This window comes from Leucoraja erinacea, chromosome 1 (assembly GCF_028641065.1).
Source record: "Leucoraja erinacea ecotype New England chromosome 1, Leri_hhj_1, whole genome shotgun sequence".
Taxonomy (NCBI): Eukaryota; Metazoa; Chordata; class Chondrichthyes; order Rajiformes; family Rajidae; genus Leucoraja; species Leucoraja erinaceus.
Window position 1 is genome coordinate 168566316 of NC_073377.1, and position 21039 is coordinate 168587354.

Here is a 21039-nt window from a genome sequence, read left to right on the forward strand (position 1 = left end):
GTAAAACAAATATTCTTGCGATCAAAAGGCAACGCGCCCGCCATTTTGTTTCCTGGCGGCGGATGAGAGGGAGGAAGTACAGGGTGTGAAGCAAGAGCCCCTACAGGAAGGAGACTCCTACTTGCATCTCAGAGGGAGATGATTACCCTGATTGATGGAAGAATGTTGAATTGAGCGGTGTTAGGATAAACCAAGTGAAGTTATAGGGGTGCTTTTAGTAAATTGTACACAATGCAGTCACTCTGCACAGCAATAATATTTGAGGTGGTGTTTGGGACCTTTATAAAGCAGACTGCGTTTTTCTGAATGCTCTCGAGCGACTTCAGTGTTGAGGGAGCTGTATTTATATAGGCTGGTGGGAAGTATTCCATCCCATTCCTGCTTATCCCTCGTTAGACCTCATTTGGACTACGCAGTTGCAGCATGGGACCCATACACAAATAAAAACATTTCATCCATCGAACGTGTCCAAAGACAGGCAGCTCGATTTGTTTCTAACACCTATGAGAGAGAAGCGAGTGTCACCAAACTTCTGAATTCACTGTGGTGGAACCCTCTCCAAGACAGACGTGAAGCTCACCGTTTGACCTGTTTTTACAAAATGTTAAATGGTCAGCTCGACATAGATTACAAGACCTACACCAACCCCAAACCAATTAGGAGCAGACGAGGGCATTCGATCCAATTTATGATTCCAGCTACCAAGACAGATGTGTACAGCAATTAGTTCTTCCCCCGCACAATTAAAGCATGGAATAATCTTCACCCTACCATAGTTACCCAACCAGATGCAACTAAATTTAAGGTAGCTCTTTCTTCCCAAAAACCCTTTCTGGCTTAAGTCCTCCCTCCACCACCTCCAGTTTAAATTCCATTTGGAATATTTTGGAGGACCAAGAAACCAAGAACCAAGAACGAAAAACTAAACACACTGGAGGGATACAGGACATTGGTGAAAAATGACAAAACATTTGAACAAGGCTACTAAGTAGAATCCAAGTGAACCTTGATCATGAACAACCCTCTAAGCAAATCACAAATTTCATATGTTGAATTGGAAGAACAAAACATTGTTACCAAATGAGTTTTTATCACACACACACACACATGTCTGTTTAACACAGTTGAAGAAAGCCAAAGTCACTCAACAAGTTAATGCCTTGCATTGATCACACATGTTTGGGGTATCAAGGTCTGTGGCAACCATTATGTAGAAAGAAAATATTTATTCAATAGAATTCAACGTGTCAACCTTTTTAATGAGTGTGTTTTCAGGCAGAAAAGGTGACTTCTTTCAGTTAAGGTGCTGATGAAAATGGGTTGTTGCCTGATGAAGAGGAAGTCAAGGTCACCCAAAAATATTGAGCTTGAATTATTTCCAGATCTGATCAACCTTGCTTTGCCACAGTGTTGATTGCACATCATTAACTAATAGAGAAAGATGACCCATTACAACTGGGAAGAAAAGATGAACAAAATGCATCTGATCAGTGCAAGGGAAGTCTTGTTAGTGAATGTGCTTCAAACTATGGATTTAGGACAGAGCAGCCATGTCATGTCATGGATTTAGGACAGAGGGCAGCCATGTCATAGGCTGTGGTCTCTAGTTCTGCCTCCCTGGTGATTCTGGAACAGTCGGGCTGGGGAGCATCTCACACCATTGCATGGAACTTTAGTACTACAGTTGGATTGCGTTAAGTTCCAACATCTTTGGTTTGTCTAGTGCACTCAGCTCCTTAGTAAATGTGTGCTCAATGATAGAAGCCTTGTTATTATTATAGGGTCAACCACTTGGCAGTTTTTGATTGAAAACCTGAGAAAACACTTCAGCCTTGCCTCTGTGCCGAGTGCCATTATGGCTGAATGTGTTTCCTGAGTTATCCCCTCATTGCTAAGTGATTATCCATCTGCACCCTAGACATGATAATGCAAGGCTAGTTGGTTTGACTGCTCCATCTTTGCTTTTAGTATTTAGCATGCATGTACCTCTGTGGTGAGGCTGAAGGAGCCTTTACAATGATGAGAGGGATAGACAGAGTTGACGTGGATAAGCTTTTCCCACTGAGAGTAGGGAAGATTCAAACAAGGGGACATGACTTGAGAATTAAGGGACTGAAGTTTAGGGGTAACATGAGGGGGAACCTCTTTACTCAGAGAGTGGTGGCTGTGTGGAATGAGCTTCCAGTGGAGGTGGTGGAGGCAGGTTCGTTTTTATCATTTAAAAATAAATTGGATAGTTATATGGACGGGAAAGGAATGGAGGGTTATGGTCTGATCGCAGGTATATGGGACTAGGGGAGAATACGTGTTCGGCACGGACTAGAAGGGTCGAGATGGCCTGTTTCCGTGCTGTAATTGTTATATGGTTATAAGGAGATTCATTTTCAAGTCCAGGGTATTTGATGTTGATGCTTTGAAATTCCTTCTGTACTCATTAAACCAGCATTGGCCTTCTGGTCTGATTGTGATCAACGAATGAACGAGGTGCTAGACTGCGACAAGACAAATGTAATACATTTTTGCAGCTGATCTCATGGGACCTCCTATACAAGAAAATCGAAGGGACACAAAAAAGCTGGAGAAACTCAGCGGGTGTAGCAGCATCTATAGAAACATAGACAATAGGTGCAGGAGTAGAGGCCATTCGGCCCTTCGAGCCTGCACCGCCATTCAATATGATCATGGCTGATCATCCAACTCAGTATCCTGTACCTGCCTTCTCTCCATACCCTCTGATCCCTTTAGCCACACGGGCCACATCTAACTCCCTCTTAAATATAGCCAATGAACTGGCCTCAACTACCCTCTGTGGCAGAGAGTTCCAGAGATTCACCACTCTCTGTGTGAAAAAAGTTCTTCTCATCTTGGTTTTAAAGGATTTCCCCCTTATCCTTAAGCTGTGACCCCTTGTCCTGGACATTCCCAACATCGGGAGCAATCTTCCTGCATCTAGCCTGTCCAACCCCTTAAGAATTTTGTAAGTTTCTATAAGATCCCCTCTCAATCTCCTAAATTCTAGAGAGTATAAACCAAGTCTATCCAGTCATAAGACAGTCCTGACATCCCAGGAATCAGTCTGGTGAACCTTCTCTGTCCTCCCTCTATGGCAATAATGTCTTTCCTCAGATTAGGAGACCAAAACTGTACACAATACTCCAGGTGTGGTCTCACCAAGACCCTGTACAACTGCAGTAGAACCTCCCTGCTCCTATACTCAAATCCTTTTGCTATGAAAGCTAATATACCATTCGTTTTCTTCACTGCCTGCTGCACCTGCATGCCTACTTTCAATGACTGGTGTACCATGACACCCAGGTCTCGCTGCAACACCCAGGTCTCGCTGCATGGAGCTCCATAGATGCTGCACCCGCTGAGTTTCTCCAGCTTTTTTGTGGACCTCCTATACACTTAGTTTTGGACTGCTGTATATGTATTAAATAAGTGATTTAACCGTTAATGGATTAGTGTTGTGATCATGCCAAGGTCATATTTTATTTGATTTGCAATACTTGCTGTATGTCAGCTCTTAAGTATCCAATTTCTCTAGTTGCCTGTAGGTTGTTTTTTAGACCCTGTGTTCCAAAGTTTAAAAATGATGTAAATTCCAAATAGCAGGCCACCAGTCTCTTTAGTCCTAAGGAATTTGTTATCATGGAATCCAGCAGCGAGCTCCTAATTAAATAGTTAAACAGCACTGCAGTCTCCAAACAGCAAGTGCACCAAATAGATTCTGCACATTAAAAATGATTATGTCATTTAATAATGCATTTGTCGATTTTAGGAATGCAGATGCTACTGCACTTGTGAAACTTTGTTCAATTCATCCACGACATTACATGGACAAAATCATACCAATTATGCAGCACTCGATGCAGTGTTTCTCCTTACAACACCAGCTGGTTGGGTACACAGGAAAAAAGGAGTTTCTCTGTTGTTCTCCGATTGAAGCCTCTAAATCAGAAAACCACCCAGGAAAGTTGCGTAAATAGAAGCTTGACATAAGGAAATCAAGAAGGAGGAACAGGAGGAGGTTGGACAGCATTTGTAGCAACTGCTCCACCATTCCAAATGTTCTCATTTCCATTCATTAGACTCCAGCTGTTGCCTTATTTTGCCAAACAATTAACCCGTCTTATTCATTTCCACAGCCATAGAGATGCTGCATATTTCACAACTTGCATTCTTGCCCATGTTTGTATCATTAGCAAACTTAGATACTTTAGTGAGACTACTTTAGTAGATACTACTAGTGAGACCACACCTGGAGTATTGTGTGCAGTTTTGGTCCCCTAATTTGAGGAAGGACATTCTTGCTATTGAGGGAGTGCAGCGTAGGTTTACAAGGTTAATTCCCGGGATGGCGGGACTGTCATATGCTGAGAGAATGGAGTAGCTGGGCTTGTACACTCTGGAGTTTAGAAGGATGAGAGGATATCTCATTGAAACATATAAGATTATTAAGGGTTTGGACACGCTAGAGGCAGGAAACATGTTCCTGATGTTGGGGGAGTCCAGAACTAGGGGCCACAGTTTAAGAATAAGGAGTAAGCCTTTTAGAACGGAGATGAGGAAACACTTTTTCTCACAGGGAGTGGTGAGTCTGTGGAATTCTCTGCCTCGGAGGGCAGGTTCTCTGGATGCTTTCAAGAGAGAGTTAGATAGAGCTCTTAAAAATAGCGGAGTCAGGGGATATGGGGAGAAGGCAGGAACGGGGTACTGATTGGGGATGATCAGCCATGATCACATTGAATGGCGGTGCTGGCTCGAAGGGCCAAATGGCCTACTCCTGCATCTATTGTCCATTGTCTATTTATGTTTGGAACCTTTATCGTCATTAACATTTGCTACAAATTGGTGAGATGCCAGTACTTGTACTGTGGCACCTTAGCAGTTACAGTTTCTTGCTTTGCTCAGCACCCCATCACAGAATTTCTGCTGGGATACATTTCTCATGAATTTGTTTTTACCTCCTGGGATGAAATATACCTCCTCCTGTATAAGATCATGAGAGGAATAGATCGGGCAGATACACAGAGTCTTTTGCCCAGAGTAGACCAGAGGACATAGGTTCAAGGTGAAGGGGAAAAGAATTAATAGGAATCTGAGGGGTAACGTTTTCACACAAAGGGTGGTGGGTGTAAGGAAGAAACTGCCAGAGGAGGTAGTTGAGGCTGGGACTATTCCAACGTTTAAGAAACAGTTAGACAGGTACATGGATAGGACAGGTTTGGAGAGATATGGACCAAGTGCAGGCAGGTGGGACTAGTGTAGCTGGGACATTGTTGGCCGGTGTGGGCAAGATGGGCCCAAGGGTCTGTTTCCACACTGTATCACTCTATGACTATCTCCTCTGTACTCTTTCAGCTGCAATCACACCTTTTCTATAAAGTAATGAATACAACCCGCTGCTGTAATTAAGCCGTGATATGGGTGAAAGATCAGGTTTTGAGATTCCAGAAGAGATTGTTAAAGATGAAACCTAGATGGTTGAGAGTTGAACGGCTGTAGGGGGTGATAGATCAGACCACCATATTGCATTGTGCACCGTAATCCAGATCCAGAGAGGTAGAAAATATGATGTAGTGCAGAGCTGACATTATTTCTGAGGCCACTGCCACCCAAATGGAAGTCAGGGCAGGACGGTGGTGCAGTGGTAGAGTTGTTACCTTGCAGCACCAGAGACCCGGGTTCGATCCTGACTACTGGTGTTGTCTGTATGGAGTTCGTAGGTTTTCCCTGCGTGGGTTTTCTCCGAGATCTTCGGTTTCCTCCCACACCCCAAAGTCATACAGGTTTGTAGGCTAATTGGCTGGGTAAAATTGTAAATTGTAAATTGTCCCTCGTATTTGTTAGATTGTGCTCGTGTATGCGGGGGTGCTGGGCTGCGCTGTATCTATAAAATAATTACAAATCCTTCCGATGTACAGCAGTTGTTTCATTAGATCAAAAAAATAAATGCACCTTGTTAACAAAAGAAAACATTCACACTATTGAGAGAATTCATTTGCAAATCCCATTTTCCATCAATTGCATTATTAGTGTTAATTACTATTTAATTCAACACAAGCTGTGCAATCTTTATCAATCAGACTTCTTAAACAGCATTGTATTTAAATGCCTCATCCCACCCTGGCACACTAAGGCTGCTCTAAATGTCATACCCAGAACCATCAACATGCACAAGTGGCAAATCTTCAACCATAGCTATCAAGTCACCCAAGTGCATTGCCCTGGACCTGCTGGCCTACTATGCTCTGTCTAATAAGAATAATACAAGAGCCAATAATAGAATGGCCAAGCCTGAGTGACATTACCAGTGTTTCTTGATATTGGAGAAACCAGGAACTACAGATAATAGACAACAGACAATAGGTCTTCGAGCCAGCACCGCCATTCAATGTGATCATGGCTGATCATCCCCAATCAGAACCCCGTTCCTGCCTTCTACCCATATCCCCCGACTCCACTATTTTTAAGAGCCCTATCTAGCTCTCTCTTGAAAGCATCCAAAGAACCTGCCTCCACCGCCCGCTGAGGCAGAGAATTCCACAGACTGACCACTCTCTGTGACAATTTCCCTGTTTACCGTGTAACATCTTTCACTTGGGTTTTGATCCAAGTAATAACATTTCTGTCTTTTCATCGTTGAGTTTAAGAAAGTTAGCATTCATCCACTTTTTAATGAAAAATAGGCAGGAGGTCAAAGAACTTAAGGCATTTGCACCAGTGGGTTTGACAGAGAAGTATAACTGAGTGTCATCAGCATAACTTAGAGAATTTACATGATGCTGCCTGATAACTCCTCCTAGCGGCAGCATATACCAAGAAAAGAGTAACAGGCCAAGTCAGCTATCTTGTGCTACACCAAAGGGTATGTCATACAGCTGTGACACATCGTCCCCAAGGCTAACAAAGTACTTCCTTCCACTAATATATGATTGGAACCAACTTAGTACATGATCTGTCTGGCCAGCCCAGTTTTCAAGGCGATCCATAAGAAAACCATGATCTATTGTGTCAAAAGCTGCTGTGAGGTCTAAGAGGATCAGCGTTGAGACTTTGGCCTCATCAGTGCTAACTCAAAGGTCACGGACTATTTTTATCAGGGCAGCCTCAGTGCTGTAATTTGCTCTGAAGCCAGATTGAAATTTCTCCAAAAAGGTCAATTTGATTCAGAAAGTGTTGTATTTGGTTGAAGACCACTTTCATCAGCACCTTGCTGATCAAGGGTAGATTTGATATGGGTCTGGAATTGCTCAGTAGCCCACTGTCTAACTTTGGTTTCTTTAACAGAGGCTTTACGATGATAGCAGTTTTATAAGTATCTGGGAAAATTCCAGTCTCAAGGAGGTTGTTTATAATTAGAAACATAGAAAATTGGTGCAGGTGGAGGCCATTCGGCCCTTCGAGCCAGCACCGCCATTCATTGTGATCATAGCTGATCGTCCCCTATCAATAACCCGTGCCTGCCTTCTCCCCATATCCCTTGACTCCACTAGCCCCTAGAGCTCTATCTAACTCTCTCTTAAATCCACCCAGTGACTTGGCCTCCACTGCCCTCTGTGGCAGGGAATTCCATAAATTCACAACTCTCTGGGTGAAGAAGTTTTTTTCTCACCTCAGTCTTAAATGACCTCCCCTTTATTCTAAGACTGTGGCCTCTGGTTCTGGACTCGCCCAACATTGGGAACATTTTTTCTGCATCTAAGAACAAAGCTGCAATTTGTTCTTAGATTGTTCTTAGATTCCTGCAATTGTAAGAACAAAGCTGGATAAACTGTTAAAAAACATTCTTTTAAAAACGTTGTAGGAACGGTGTCAAAATGACAGGTAGTGGATTAGCTCTCAGCCACAATTTTACAAAGTTCTGAGGTAGAAATACTTATGAAATTGCTCAAGTTTGCCTTGCTAGGTCAGCAGTAGAGGACAGTAGAATCTAAAGGGACACCAGCTCTGATAGTCTAAACCTTATCTTTAAACTAATCGGCAAACAGCTCACATTTTTCAGCAGAAGCTTGGCTTAAAAAATCAGGGATTGAGGCAGAGTTTAGTAATCTGTCAATGGTGGAGAACACAATCTTACTATTTGTAAGATTAAATTTTCTGCAATCATTTGAAAAAAATGGGTCCTCCCTACAGATCTAACAGCATTATTATGTAGCAATGGTTTCTTTATAGATGCCAAGATGTACTTCTAGTCCACTTTCTTTCAGCTACTCTACATGATTTTTTAAACAGTTATTTAACCATGGAGAGGTTTTAACCCTAAAGGGCCTGTCCCACTTACGTGTCCTTGGCACGCAAATTACACGACCTCGTGGTCGTATTGAGGCGTACGGGCATCGTATGGCCGCGCGGGGCCGGTCCTACTGAGAAGCGCGGAGGGGTATGTAGTTGTGCGCGACATCGCGCGGGGCTCCGAAATTTTTGTAGCGAATGAAATCTTCGTGCGCCAACGACCTGTCGTGTAACTGACGGCCAAAGTGGGGCAGGCCCAAGACCCTGGCACGACGCAACGTCTCACCTCCAACAGCAGCAGAAGCAGGCAAACGATCGCCGAACTCGGCCTGGGGCTCACGGCCGTTGCGGTCCGGATCCGCCCCCACTTCTACTCCCAGAGCGGGGCCAAGAAAACTGAAGATGGACACAAAATGCTGGAGTAACTCAGCGGGACCGGCAGCATCTCTGGAGAGAAGCAATGGGTGACGTTTTGGGTCAAGACCCTTCTTTTCAGACTGAAGAAGAGTCTCGACACGAAACGTCACCCATTGCTTCTCTCCAGAGATGCTGCCGGTCCCGCTGAGTTACTCCAGCTTTGTGTCCATCTTCAAATGACGTCACGCGCGCCAGATGCTTGTGCGGTCGAATGAAGTCGCACGCGACCTTCGCTGGACCGTCGCGCCTCAACGCGACCACGAGGTCGTGTAATTTGCAAGCTTTTATCATTTCGTCAATAGAATCTCCCGGGGTGAGAAGAGCGGATGAACTTACAAGCTCAGAAAATACTGCTGTAGGATCTGAAAAGCGCGGTTTACATGTAGACTCCAAAGGGAGCCCAAACAACTTTTAAAAAACACATCGCAAAACACACAGTAATGGTCAGAAAGAGTAAAATCAAACACCAGGATGTTAGCAATTTATAGCCCTGGGGATATTACCGGGTCCAATGTATTTCCCTATTTGTGTGTGGCCTCATTTACATGTTGAGTCAAGTCGCGCGTGTCAAGTAAGCTCAGAAACCCCGTCGCCTTGAGGCCTGTGCTGTTGTTTACTTGAATGTTAACCTCCATTTAAAATCACTCTGTCATATCTCATGATGACCAGTGATATCAATTTGGAGAATTGGAATAAGGATAGCTGTCTGGGTGGCCTGTACAGTGTTAGTGAGCACAGTTTCATCTGTTTGAAGGTTAATGGCAAGATATTCAAAAGAACAGAATCTCCCACGGTCAATCTCTGTGCACTTCAAATCTTTTGTACAAATTACTGCCCTTCTACCCCTACTTTTCCTGACAGATTGGAGGAAATGATTGTTAATTGGGCAAGCTTCAATAAGTTGTTGACACTCCATCAATGAGCAACCAGTCGGGAAGGTTAAGGAAAGATTTAATAACAGTTTATAATTTTGAGTAGTTTTGACATGAGTAAAACCTTTTGTTACACCGGCTGAAGATCAAGAGGACCCTCGTTTAATGTATTTGATGACAATGGGACCAGAGGGGAGTTGAAGGCATTTTTGTTTCTGCAGCTAGTTCCTATGATCTAGGAAACATTGACTGAAAGAGTGGGGGAAACAATTATAATCGTGACTTTCATTTGAATATACGGTGCCCTCCATATTGTTTGGGACAAAGACCCATCATTTATTTATTTGCCTCTGTACTCCACAAATTGAGATTTGTAATAGGAAAAAAAATCACATGTGGTTATAATGCATATTGTCAGATTTTATTAAAGGGGATATTTATACATGTTGGTTTCACCATGTAGAAATTACAGCTGTCTTTATACATAGCCCCCCCATTTTGGGACACATGGCTTCACAGGTGTTTGTAATTGCTCGGGTGTGTTTAATTGCCTCCTTAATGCAGGTATAAGAGAGCTCTCAGCACCTAGTCTTTCCTCTGGTCTAGCACACATTGGCATTAGAGGAAACAAAATGGCAGATAAGGTAGCAAAAGAGGTAACAAAAAGAAGTAAGATTGATTTAAGTATTAACATAGGTAAAACTGAAATCAAATACATTATTATGCAAAGACTGAAGGAAAGATGGCAAAAGCAATGGGAGGAAGAGCGGAAAGGACGGTGGTTCTACAGAGTCCAGAGGAAAGTGGGAGAGATGAGATGTGCAGGAAAGAACAGAGAAGAGGAGACAGTGGTTTCAAGAATTAGATTTGGACACACTGGTCTGAACAGTACACTTTTTATAATAGGCAAGCATAATACAGGCAGATGTGAATACTGTGGGCAAGAAGAGACAATAGAGCATGTCATTGTACATTGTGAGAGGTATGAGGAGGAGAGAGGACGGATGAGTGAGCAGTTCAGAAAAGAAAGAGTACAATTTGATTTGGTAGATATTTTGCAAGGGAGTTCATATAAGTTCTATCAAATCCTGTTGCTTTTTCTTAGGGAAACCAATTTGTTCGGAAGGATATAGGATATTAGTATATATAATGGTGTTGTTTGATCCACACTCCATGCCAGTTGGTGGCGGTAATGCACCAAAAGAGTTGCCAACCACCAAAAAAACACTATATAGAAGAAGACGTCTTTCCTCCAGTCTTTCCATCACCTTTGGAAACTTTTATTGCTGTTCATCAACATAAGGACCAAAGTTGTGCCAATGAAAGTCAAAGAAACCATTATGAGACTGAGAAACAAGAATAAAACTGTTAAGAGACATCAGCTAAATCTTAGTCGTCTTACCAAAATCAATTGTTTGAAACATCATTAAGAAGAAAGTGAGCACTGTTGTCTTACTAATCGCAAAAGGACCGGCAGGCCAAGGAACACCTTCACAGCTGATGACTGAAGAATTCTCTCTATAATAAAGAAAAATCCCCAAACACATGTCCAACAGATCAGAAACACTCTTCAGGAGTCAGGTGTGCATTTGTCAATGACCACTGTCTGCGGAAGACTTCATGAACAGAAATACAGAGGCTACACTGCAAGATGCAAATCACTGGTTAGCCACAAAAATAGGATGGCCAGGTTACAGTTTGCCAAGAAGTACTTAAAAGAGCAACCACAGTTCTGGAAAAAGGTCTTGTGGACAGACGAGACGAAGATTAACTTGTATCAGAGTGATGGCAAGAGCAAAGTGTGGAGGAGGGAAGGAACTGCCCAAGATCCAAAGCATACCACCTCATCTGTGAAACACAGTGGTGGGGGCGTTATGGCCTGGGCATGTATGGCTGCTGAAGGTACTGGCTCAATAATCTTCATCGATGATGCAACTGCTGATGGTAGAAGCATAATGAATTCTGAAGTGTATAGACACATCCTATCTGCTCAAGTTCAAATAAATGCCTCAAAACCCATTGGCCAGCGGTTCATTCTACAACAAGACAATGATCCCAAACATACTGCTAAAGCAACAAAGAGTTTTTCAAAGCTAAAAAATTGTAAATTCTTGCGTGGCCAAGTCAATCACCCGATCTGAACCCAATTGAGCATGCCTTTTATATGCTGAAGAGAAAACTGAAGGGGATTAGCCCCCAAAACAAGCATAAGCTAAAGATGGCTGTAATACTGGCCTGGCAGAGCATCACCAGAGAAGACACCCAGCAACTGGTGATGTCCATGAATCACAGACTTCAAGCAGTCATTGCATGCAAAGGATATGTAACAAAATACTAAACGTGACTACTTTGACATTGCTGTGTCCCAAACATTATGGTGCCTTGAAATAGGGGGACTTTGTATAAACACAGCTGTAATTTTTACATGGTGAAACCAAAATGTATAAAAATGGCCTTTATTAAAATCTGACAATGTGCACTTTAACCACATGTGATTTTTTTTCTATTACAAATCTCAAATTGTGGAGTACAGAGGCAAATAAATAAATGACGGGTCTTTGTCCCAAACATTATGGAGGGCACTGTATAGAGCAGAGGCTTACAGTGCTGCTGAACATTGTGACAAGAGACATTCTTGTGACATTATGCATCACCTAATTCTGTCCCAGTTACTCGATCTAGTCCACATTTCCCAGAGAAGGGAGCACTTTGTCTTGTGTGCACCAGCTGAGTTATTCTGTTCATTAGCCGTCAGAAAATATTACTACCTAGCCGGGTTTCAAATCCTTTGAAGGTCAGTCGTGGTTCCTTATTTACTGCATTATTCGTGAAGCCAGGATGCTCAATATTAGTCCGAATTAGACAAAGAATGTAGAAATAAAAACATGTTGTATTATTGTCTAAAACTGTCACTGATTTATTCTATTGGAATAGAGAATGTATTCTTACATTTAAACTAGATGATTTAACAAGCCATCTTTTCACATGAATGTTACTGTGACAAGTAAGATATGTTATTAGTCGTTTGAATGTTTACAATGTTTGAGTGTGCAATGATCTTGCCACTTGGTAGTGGGCAATATGATTGTGTTATTTGTGTATACATGGATAAAATATGGATATCTCTTTGAATAGTTCTGCAGCCACAATATGCTTGAAATAAATTAAGTAAGTAAGTTTATTGGCCAAGTATTCACATACAAGGAATTTGCCTTGGTGCTCCGCCCACAAGTAACAACATGACACACAGTGACAGTTACGAATGACTCAGAAAACACTAAACATTAATAATAATAAAACATTCATGATAAAACACCATTGATCAAGCATGTGAACCAACAAAATACCAGATCAAAGGGAGGCTACAGATTTTTGGCTGTTGAGTAGAGCAACTACTCGTGGATAAAAACTGTTTTTATGTCTGGCTGTGGCAGCTTTGACGGTCCGGAGTTGCCTTCCAGAGAGAAGTGATTCAAAGAGTTTGTGGCCAGGGTGAGGGGGGGGGTCAGAGATGATCTTGCCCGCTCGCTTCCTGGCCCTTGCAGTGTAACACCTGCCGTGTTCATTTGAGAATGTACAACTAAAAGCAAAGTACGTTTGAGGATTTTAAAAAAACTTTTTGAGTTATGAGTATTCATTTGTGTTTCAGTCCCCTGGATGGTTCAAGCATAGTGGGGACCATAGTGGTCAGCAACCTGAAAATGGGAGAAAATGAGAATGAAGAAGCCGACCAAACTCCTTCTAAAGCTACGAGTGAAAAGGTAACGGTTTATTTTTTTTAAATCTATTTAAATGTGGCATTGAATTTATGATTTATTAATTAAGGTATTCGCTGCGATATTCGTTGAACTACACTTAATTTATCTGTTAATTAAAAGGAATGTAAGATTTTGCAAGATAAAGCCGCTTAGCTTATCCTGTTATAATTCAAATCCCTTATAAACTTTGAAAAATATTGCATATTCATAATAGATAATTGATGCACAGATGAAAATATCTCTGCAATATGTATGAAGCCTTTCACATGTCATGTAACACTTCCTGCAGCACTTTCCTTTCACGTTTTATGAACATGTCTTTTCCATCTGATTATTTCCGTCGCACCTGCCTGTCATCTTTTATCGTCATGAATGGGCTTATCATCTTGTTTATCTTTTATCCCTAAAATGTATCCTTAATGTTCATCACATCATCAAGATTTCTCATTTCGTTACTGATGAATGAAGGGATAGAGCAGAGGAGGGAAAGGATTTGTTTAATTGATTTCCCTCCGAAAGAGGAAAATACTATTTCAAGTAAATTAATGAATCTGATTCATTCATATTTTCTCCAAATTATTCATATTTTCTCCTTTTTTCATAATCGATGATCATCCCTCCCTCCTGCTCCCTTTCTTTGCTTCCCTGCTTTCTTTGCTCCCTCCTCCTCCCTCCCTCCCTCCCTCCCTCCCTGCTCCCTCCCCCTCCCTCCTGCTCCCTCCTCTCCCGCTCCCTCCCTCCTCCCCCTCCCCTCCTTCACTTGCTCTGTCTCTCCTGCTCCTACTCCCATCTACTCGCTCACTCTCACTCCCAAAAGCACGGTCAATGCTGATATGATATTGGCCTCCACTCTAATTTGCCGCTGTCCCTCGTTGCCACCAAGGCCCTTTTATAAAATTGTGTTTCAGCTTTGAATATGTTAAATGAATCAGATTGTATTTGAGGAAGGACATTCTTGCTATTGAGGGTACACAAAAATGCTGGAGAAACTCAGCGGGTGCAGCAGCATCTATGAAGCAAAGGAAATAGGCAACGTTTCGGGCCGAAACCGTTGTTCAGACTTGCTATTGAGGGAGTAGGTTTCCAAGGTTAATTCCTGGGATGGCAGTACTGTCATGTGCTTGTTTATCTCCACTCACTGTCTCCAAACCACATGTTCCATGGACCTAACCAATATTTGCCTTAATTCCCCTTCATTGGTGTCAGGTTAGTACAACGAGACCTGGATGTCCTTGTACACCAGTCACTGAAAGTAAGCATGCAGGTGCAGCAGGCAGTGAAGAAAGCTAATGCCATGTTGGCCTTCATAATGAGAGGAGTTGAGTATAGGAGCAAAGGGGTGTTTTGCTGTTGTACAGAGTCCTGGTGAGACCACACCTGGAGTATTGTGTACAGTTTTGGCCTCCTAATTTGAGGAAGGACATTCTTGCTATTGAGGGAGTGCAGCGTAGGTTCACAAGGTTAATTCAAGGCGGGACTGTCATATGCTGAGAGAATAGAGCAGCTGGGCTTGTACACTCTGGAGTTTAGAAGGATGAGAGGGAGTCTTATAGAAACATATAAAATTATTAAGGGATTGGACACGCTAGATGCAGGAAACATGTTCCCGATGTTGGGGGAGTCCAGAACCAGGGGTCACACTTTAAAAATAAGGGGTAGGCCATTTAGAACTGAGATGAGGAAAAACATTTTCACACAGAGAGTGGGGAGTCTGTGGAATTCACTGCCTCAGAGGGTGGTGGAGGCGGGTTCTCTGGATGCTTTCAAGAGGGAGCTAGATAGGGCTCTTAAAGATAGCGGAGTCAGGGGATATGGGGAGAAGGCAGGAACGGGGTACTGATTGTGGATGATCAGCCATGATCACATCGAATGGCGGTGCTGGCTCGAAGGGCTGCATGGCCTACTCCTGCACCTATTGTCTATTGTCTAAAATGTGGCCTCCTCTACATAGAAGAAACTGCAAGCAGATTGGGTGATCACTTTGCTGAACACCTCTACTCGGTCTGTAAGAGCAACCTTGACTTTCCCGTCTCCTGTCACTTTCCCGTCTCCTGTGGAATTCTTTTGAACTCTTGCATTACTATACATCAATGCCTGTTGAAAGCTTGAAAAGTGACACTGCATCTTCCATGGGAAGGTTTGGCTCCTGAAGTTTAGCTTTAACTCAAGACAATCAATAGTTTTTCGCTCTGCATAAATATGGCTGAAATTTCCTGTTTCAACTTGTTTCCTTTACTTCCACTATCTCCAAATACCCCTTTCAAAAGTTATTATTACTTTCATGAATTTAGAGTGTACAGTATCGTAGATGTTCCCTTTTTAAGCATCTGTAGTTTTGTTTTGATTATATTACAATTTTGTTGCCCAAATCACTTGATAAGGGAGATTTGAATTTAAATATTTGTTGCACTGTCATTTGAACAGCAATATTTCTGTGTTCTTTTGTGGAAATCCACCCAACTTAGTTTAGTTTATTATGGTCATGTGTACAGTGCAAAGCTCTTCGTCCAATCCTGTTGGAAAACAGGGAACTAAATTAGGATTTTGATTTATGGAGATGGTTCAGATATTGTATTTTCACTTTCCTAAGGTTTGAATATGGTCGGTACCAGCTGGTGGTCTAACAATCAATGAGGATATAAAACTTCTAAAAAGTTACTCACTCACTCACCCACTCACTCACCCACTCACTCACTCACTCACTCACTCACTCACCCACTCACTCACTCACTCACTCACTCACTCACCCACCCACCCACTCACTCACCCACTCACCCACCCACTCACTCACTCACTCACTCACCCACCCACTCACCCACCCACCCACCCACCCACACTCACCCACCCACTCACCCACCCACCCACTCACCCACCCACTCACCCACCACATCACCCACCCACCCACTCACCCCACCCCCCACCACTCACTCACCCCCCACTCACTCACTCCTCACCCACCCCACCCCACCCACCCACTCACTCACCCACCCACTCACCCACCCACCCCCCCACTCACTCACCCACCCACCCACCCACCCACCCACTCACTCACTCAACCACCCACTCACTCACTCACTGACTCGATAGATAAATGGATAGATATGCACAAGAAACCATTTGGTAAAATGGAATGAAAAATGTGCTAAAACTCATCAATTGCAGTCAAAGCAATACATCATGGAAGCAGGCGTATCAGCCTAACTCATCCATGCCGACCAAGATGCACCATCAAAGCTAGTCACATTTGCCTGTATAAACCTTTCCTATCCACATAACTGTCCACATGTTTTTTCAATTATGCTAGCATTAGATACAAATATCATTTAAAATCATCTTTTGTAATGATAACTGCAATTAAAACAAATCAAACGGTTTTATTTTAATTGTTTTTTCAGATTGTGCATTAAAACTCATGTTTGGGAAAAGATAATTGTCAAAAGGGTTTGTGTGTGTGTGTTATGACTTAGGCTGAAATAGTGAACATGGCAATGTGATGGAACAGCAGAAAGCATTCATTCAGCTAATTTCATGTCATAATTTTAAGCCATAAATATTTTGAGCTGTATTGAGTTGTGTGTGATCTCTTCTTTACCAGTCACCTTTACATGGGAGATATAAAACTTCTAAAAAGTTATCACCAAGACAATAAATGTTTGCATTAGTATAGCTGAGGATGTAATCAGTTGTAAACACTAGTAACATATGTGATGTTGGCTTGCAGTGCACTTGCCCACGCATCTGGAACATTATATTTTTAAAATACATTCCTACAAAAAAACATGAATAGAAAGTGCTAAACTACTTTGCATTGTTAATTAAACTCTTCATCTTAACAATGGTTGAAGTCAAATGCCTTCTATATTAACTGTTTGCTAGACACATAGTCTGACGCACACACACACACACTCACTCACCCACCCACTCACCCACCCACTCACCCACTCACCCACTCACTCACTCACTCACCCACTCACCCACTCACTCACCCACCACTCACCCACTCCTCACCCACCCACCCACCCACCCACCCACCCACTCACCCACTCACACTCACCCACTCACCCACTCACCCACACACTCACCCAACACACTCACCCACACACACACACTCACCCACGCACTCACTCACCCACTCACCCACCCACTCACTCACCCACTCACTCACTCCTCACTCACTCACTCACTCACCCACTCACCCACCCACTCACTCACTCACTCACCCACTCACTCACTCACTCACCCACCCACCCACCCACTCACTCACTCACCCACTCACTCACCCACCCACTCACTCACTCACTCACTCACTCACTCACTCACCCACCCACTCACTCACTCACTCACTCACTCACCCACCCACTCACTCACCCACTCACTCACTCACTCACCCACCCACTCACCCACTGAACCACCCACTCACTCACTCACTCACTCACTCACTCACTCACCCACCCACTCACCCACTCACCCACCCACTCACCCACTCACTCACTCTCACTCACCCACTCACCCACTCACCCACTCACTCACTCACTCACCCACTCACCCACTCACTCTCTCACTCACTCACTCACTCACCCACTCACCCACCCACTCCCCCACCCACTCACCCACCCACCCACTCACTCACACCCACCCACTCACTCACTCACCCACTCACCCACCCACTCACTCACTCACTCACTCACCCACTCACCCACCCACTCACCCACCCACCCACCCACTCACTCACCCACCCACTCACCCACCCACTCATCCACTCACCCACTCACCCACTCACTCAATCACTCACTCACTCACTCGCCCACTCACTTGCCCACAAACCCACCCACTCACCCACTCACTCACTCACTCACTCACTCACTCACTCACCCCCTCACTCACTCACTCACTCCCTCACCCCCTCACTCACTCACTCCCCCACCCACTTACACTCACTCACTCACTCACCCACCCACTCACCCACCCACTCACTCACTCACTCACTCACTCACCCACCCACCCACTCACTCACTCACCCACTCACTCACTCACTCACTCACTCACCCACCCACCCACTCACTCACCCACTCACTCACTCACTCACGCACTCACTCACTCACCTCAACCCCACCCACTCACTCACCCACTCACTCACTCACTCACCCACTCACTCACTCACTCACTCGATAGATAGATGGATAGATATGCACAAGAAACCATTTGGTAAAATGGAATGAAAAATGTGCTAAAACTCATCAATTGCAGTCAAAGCAATACATCATGGAAGCATGTGTATCAGCTTAACTCATCCATGCCGACCAAGATGCACCATCAAAGCTAGTCACATTTGCCTGTATAAACCTTTCCTATCCACATAACTGTCCACATGTTTTTTTCAATTATGCTAGCATTAGATACAAATATCATTTATAATCATCTTTTGTAATGCTAAATGCAATTAAAACAAATCAAACTGTTTTATTTTAATTGTTTTTTCAGATTGTGCATTAAAACTCATGTTTGGGAAAAGATAATTGTCAAAAGGGTTTGTGTGTGTGTTATGACTTAGGCTGAAATAGTGAACATGGCAATGTCATGGAACAGCAGAAAGCATTCATTCAGCTAATTTCATGTCATAATTTTAAGCCATAAATATTTTGAACTGTATTGAGTTTTGTATGATCTCTTTTTACCAGTCACCTTTACATGGGAGTGTTTTGCACCGGGCGATTAATGACGCAGGGAAATTCTCGCTACTTGATTCAGGTATGATTTTATTTTATTTGTCCGAGCTATAATTAACCTGTACAAATTGCTTATGCAGTCTAACCCATGTAAAATTAATGCTCTTTCTGAAGCTTTGCAAATATCCTTATATGAAAAATTGACAACCTTTTATTTTATTCTCTCTCATGTATCTATCAATTCTCTACCACAGAAGGCAGTGGAGGCCAATTCACTGGATGTTTTCAAGAGAGTTAGATATAGCTCTTAGTGCTAACAGAGTCCATGGATATGGGAAGAAAGCAGGAACAGGGTAATCATTTTGGATGATCAACCATGATCATATTGAATGGCAGTGCTGGCTCAAAGTTTAGAGTTTAGAAGGATGAGAGGGCATCTCATTGAAACATATGATTGTTAAGGGCTTGGACACACTAGAGGCAGGAAACATGTTCCCGATGTTGGGGGAGTCCAGAACCAGGGGCCACAGATTAAGAATAAGGAGTAAGCCATTTAGAACAGAGACGAGGAAACACTTTTTTTCTCACAGAGAGTGGTGAGTCTTTTATTTCTTAGAGAAACAATTTAAGATGCTTCCTTGTTTTTGTCAACCTACTACAAGTGATAATTCTCATATCTTGCATGGGACCAAGTTCCTCTCCCTAATTTGTTGGCTGCCATCTGGAGATAAATCACAGGATTTATGCTTGGAAAAAAATGTCCATTGTGACAGCACAGGGTTAGGGTTACCTGGTTACTGGACCAGTATATGTGGGCGTTTAAACAATTGAGTTAGAATCTCCCCAGTTGACTTTTTGTCAGAATATGGTCTCCATTCATTGACTATTTGAAGGGGTAGATTGGTTCAGCACGGGAACATAACTGAAGCTTGAGCTCAGGATTAGATGACAAGTTACACTTTATAATCCATGAACCTATCTCCAATGATGTATTATTAGTAAATCATTCCATTCTTTTTTTATCATGCCATTTGGTTTTTTTCTTCTTTCTCTCTTATTCCCTATCTATATAAAAAAAAAAAATCAGTCGACAACTGATAATATTAATAATGTATAAACTGATATACATGAAATGTTTTTACCATAATATGTGTTTGCTTCTAATAAAAATTTAAAAAAAAAAAATAATCTCCGCAGTTTAGGAATTTAAAGGAAGATCATTAGAATACATGCAGATAAATCTGGAAATAACATTTGGAATCATTAGTACAGACAGTATATGAAAACAAATATAGCAAACATCTTTTTTTTTTTTGACGCATAAGATATCAGCAAAATAATTGGAGGAGTTGGGGGGAAAAAATCAATTATTCTCATCACAGATGCTGCCTGACCTTTGAATATTCCCCACATTTGGTTTTATTTCAGACTTTTAGCATCTTCAGTACTTCACTTTTGGTGGAAGAGCAACACTTACACTGCCTTGTGTTAAATCATTGTATTAAGAAAGTATCTCATTAATAGCAGCTTTTCCTCCTCAATCAGATTAAGCTCTACTGTCTGTGATCAAATAGTTGCAATTTTTTGTGCCATGGTAGAATCCATAGAAACATAGAAATTAGGTGCAGGAGTAGGCCATTCGGCCCTTCGAGCCTGCACCACCATTCAATATCATGGCTGATCATCCAACTCTGTATCCTGTACCTGCCTTCTCTCCATACCCCCTGATCCCTTTAACCACAAGGGCCTCATCTAACTCCCTCTTAAATATAGCCAATGATCTGGCCTCAACTACCTTCTGTGGCAGAGAATTCCACAGATTCACCACTCTCTGTGTGAAAAATGTTTTTCTCATCTCGGTCCTAAAAGACTTCCCCCTTATCCTTAAACTGTGACCCCTTGTTCTGGACTTCCCCAACATCAGGAACAATCTTCCTGCATCTAGCCTGTCCAACCCCTTAAGAATTTTGTAAGTTTCTATAAGATCCCCCGTTAATCTTCCAAATTCTAGCGAGTACAAGCCGAGTCTATCCAGTCTTTCTTCATATGAAAGTCCTGACATCCCAGGAATCAGTCTGGTGAACCTTC

At 42.7% G+C, this 21039-nt stretch overlaps 1 protein-coding gene across 1 annotated transcript in view; it reads left to right on the plus strand.

Moving 5' to 3' along the window:
• Nucleotides 1-21039, plus strand: part of inpp4b (inositol polyphosphate-4-phosphatase type II B) — a 613166-nt gene that overhangs the window by 454386 nt on the left and 137741 nt on the right. The window contains 2 exon segments of the mRNA XM_055647772.1: nt 13177-13288; nt 18964-19033. Of these exon segments, the coding sequence (XP_055503747.1) occupies nt 13177-13288; nt 18964-19033 (182 nt within the window).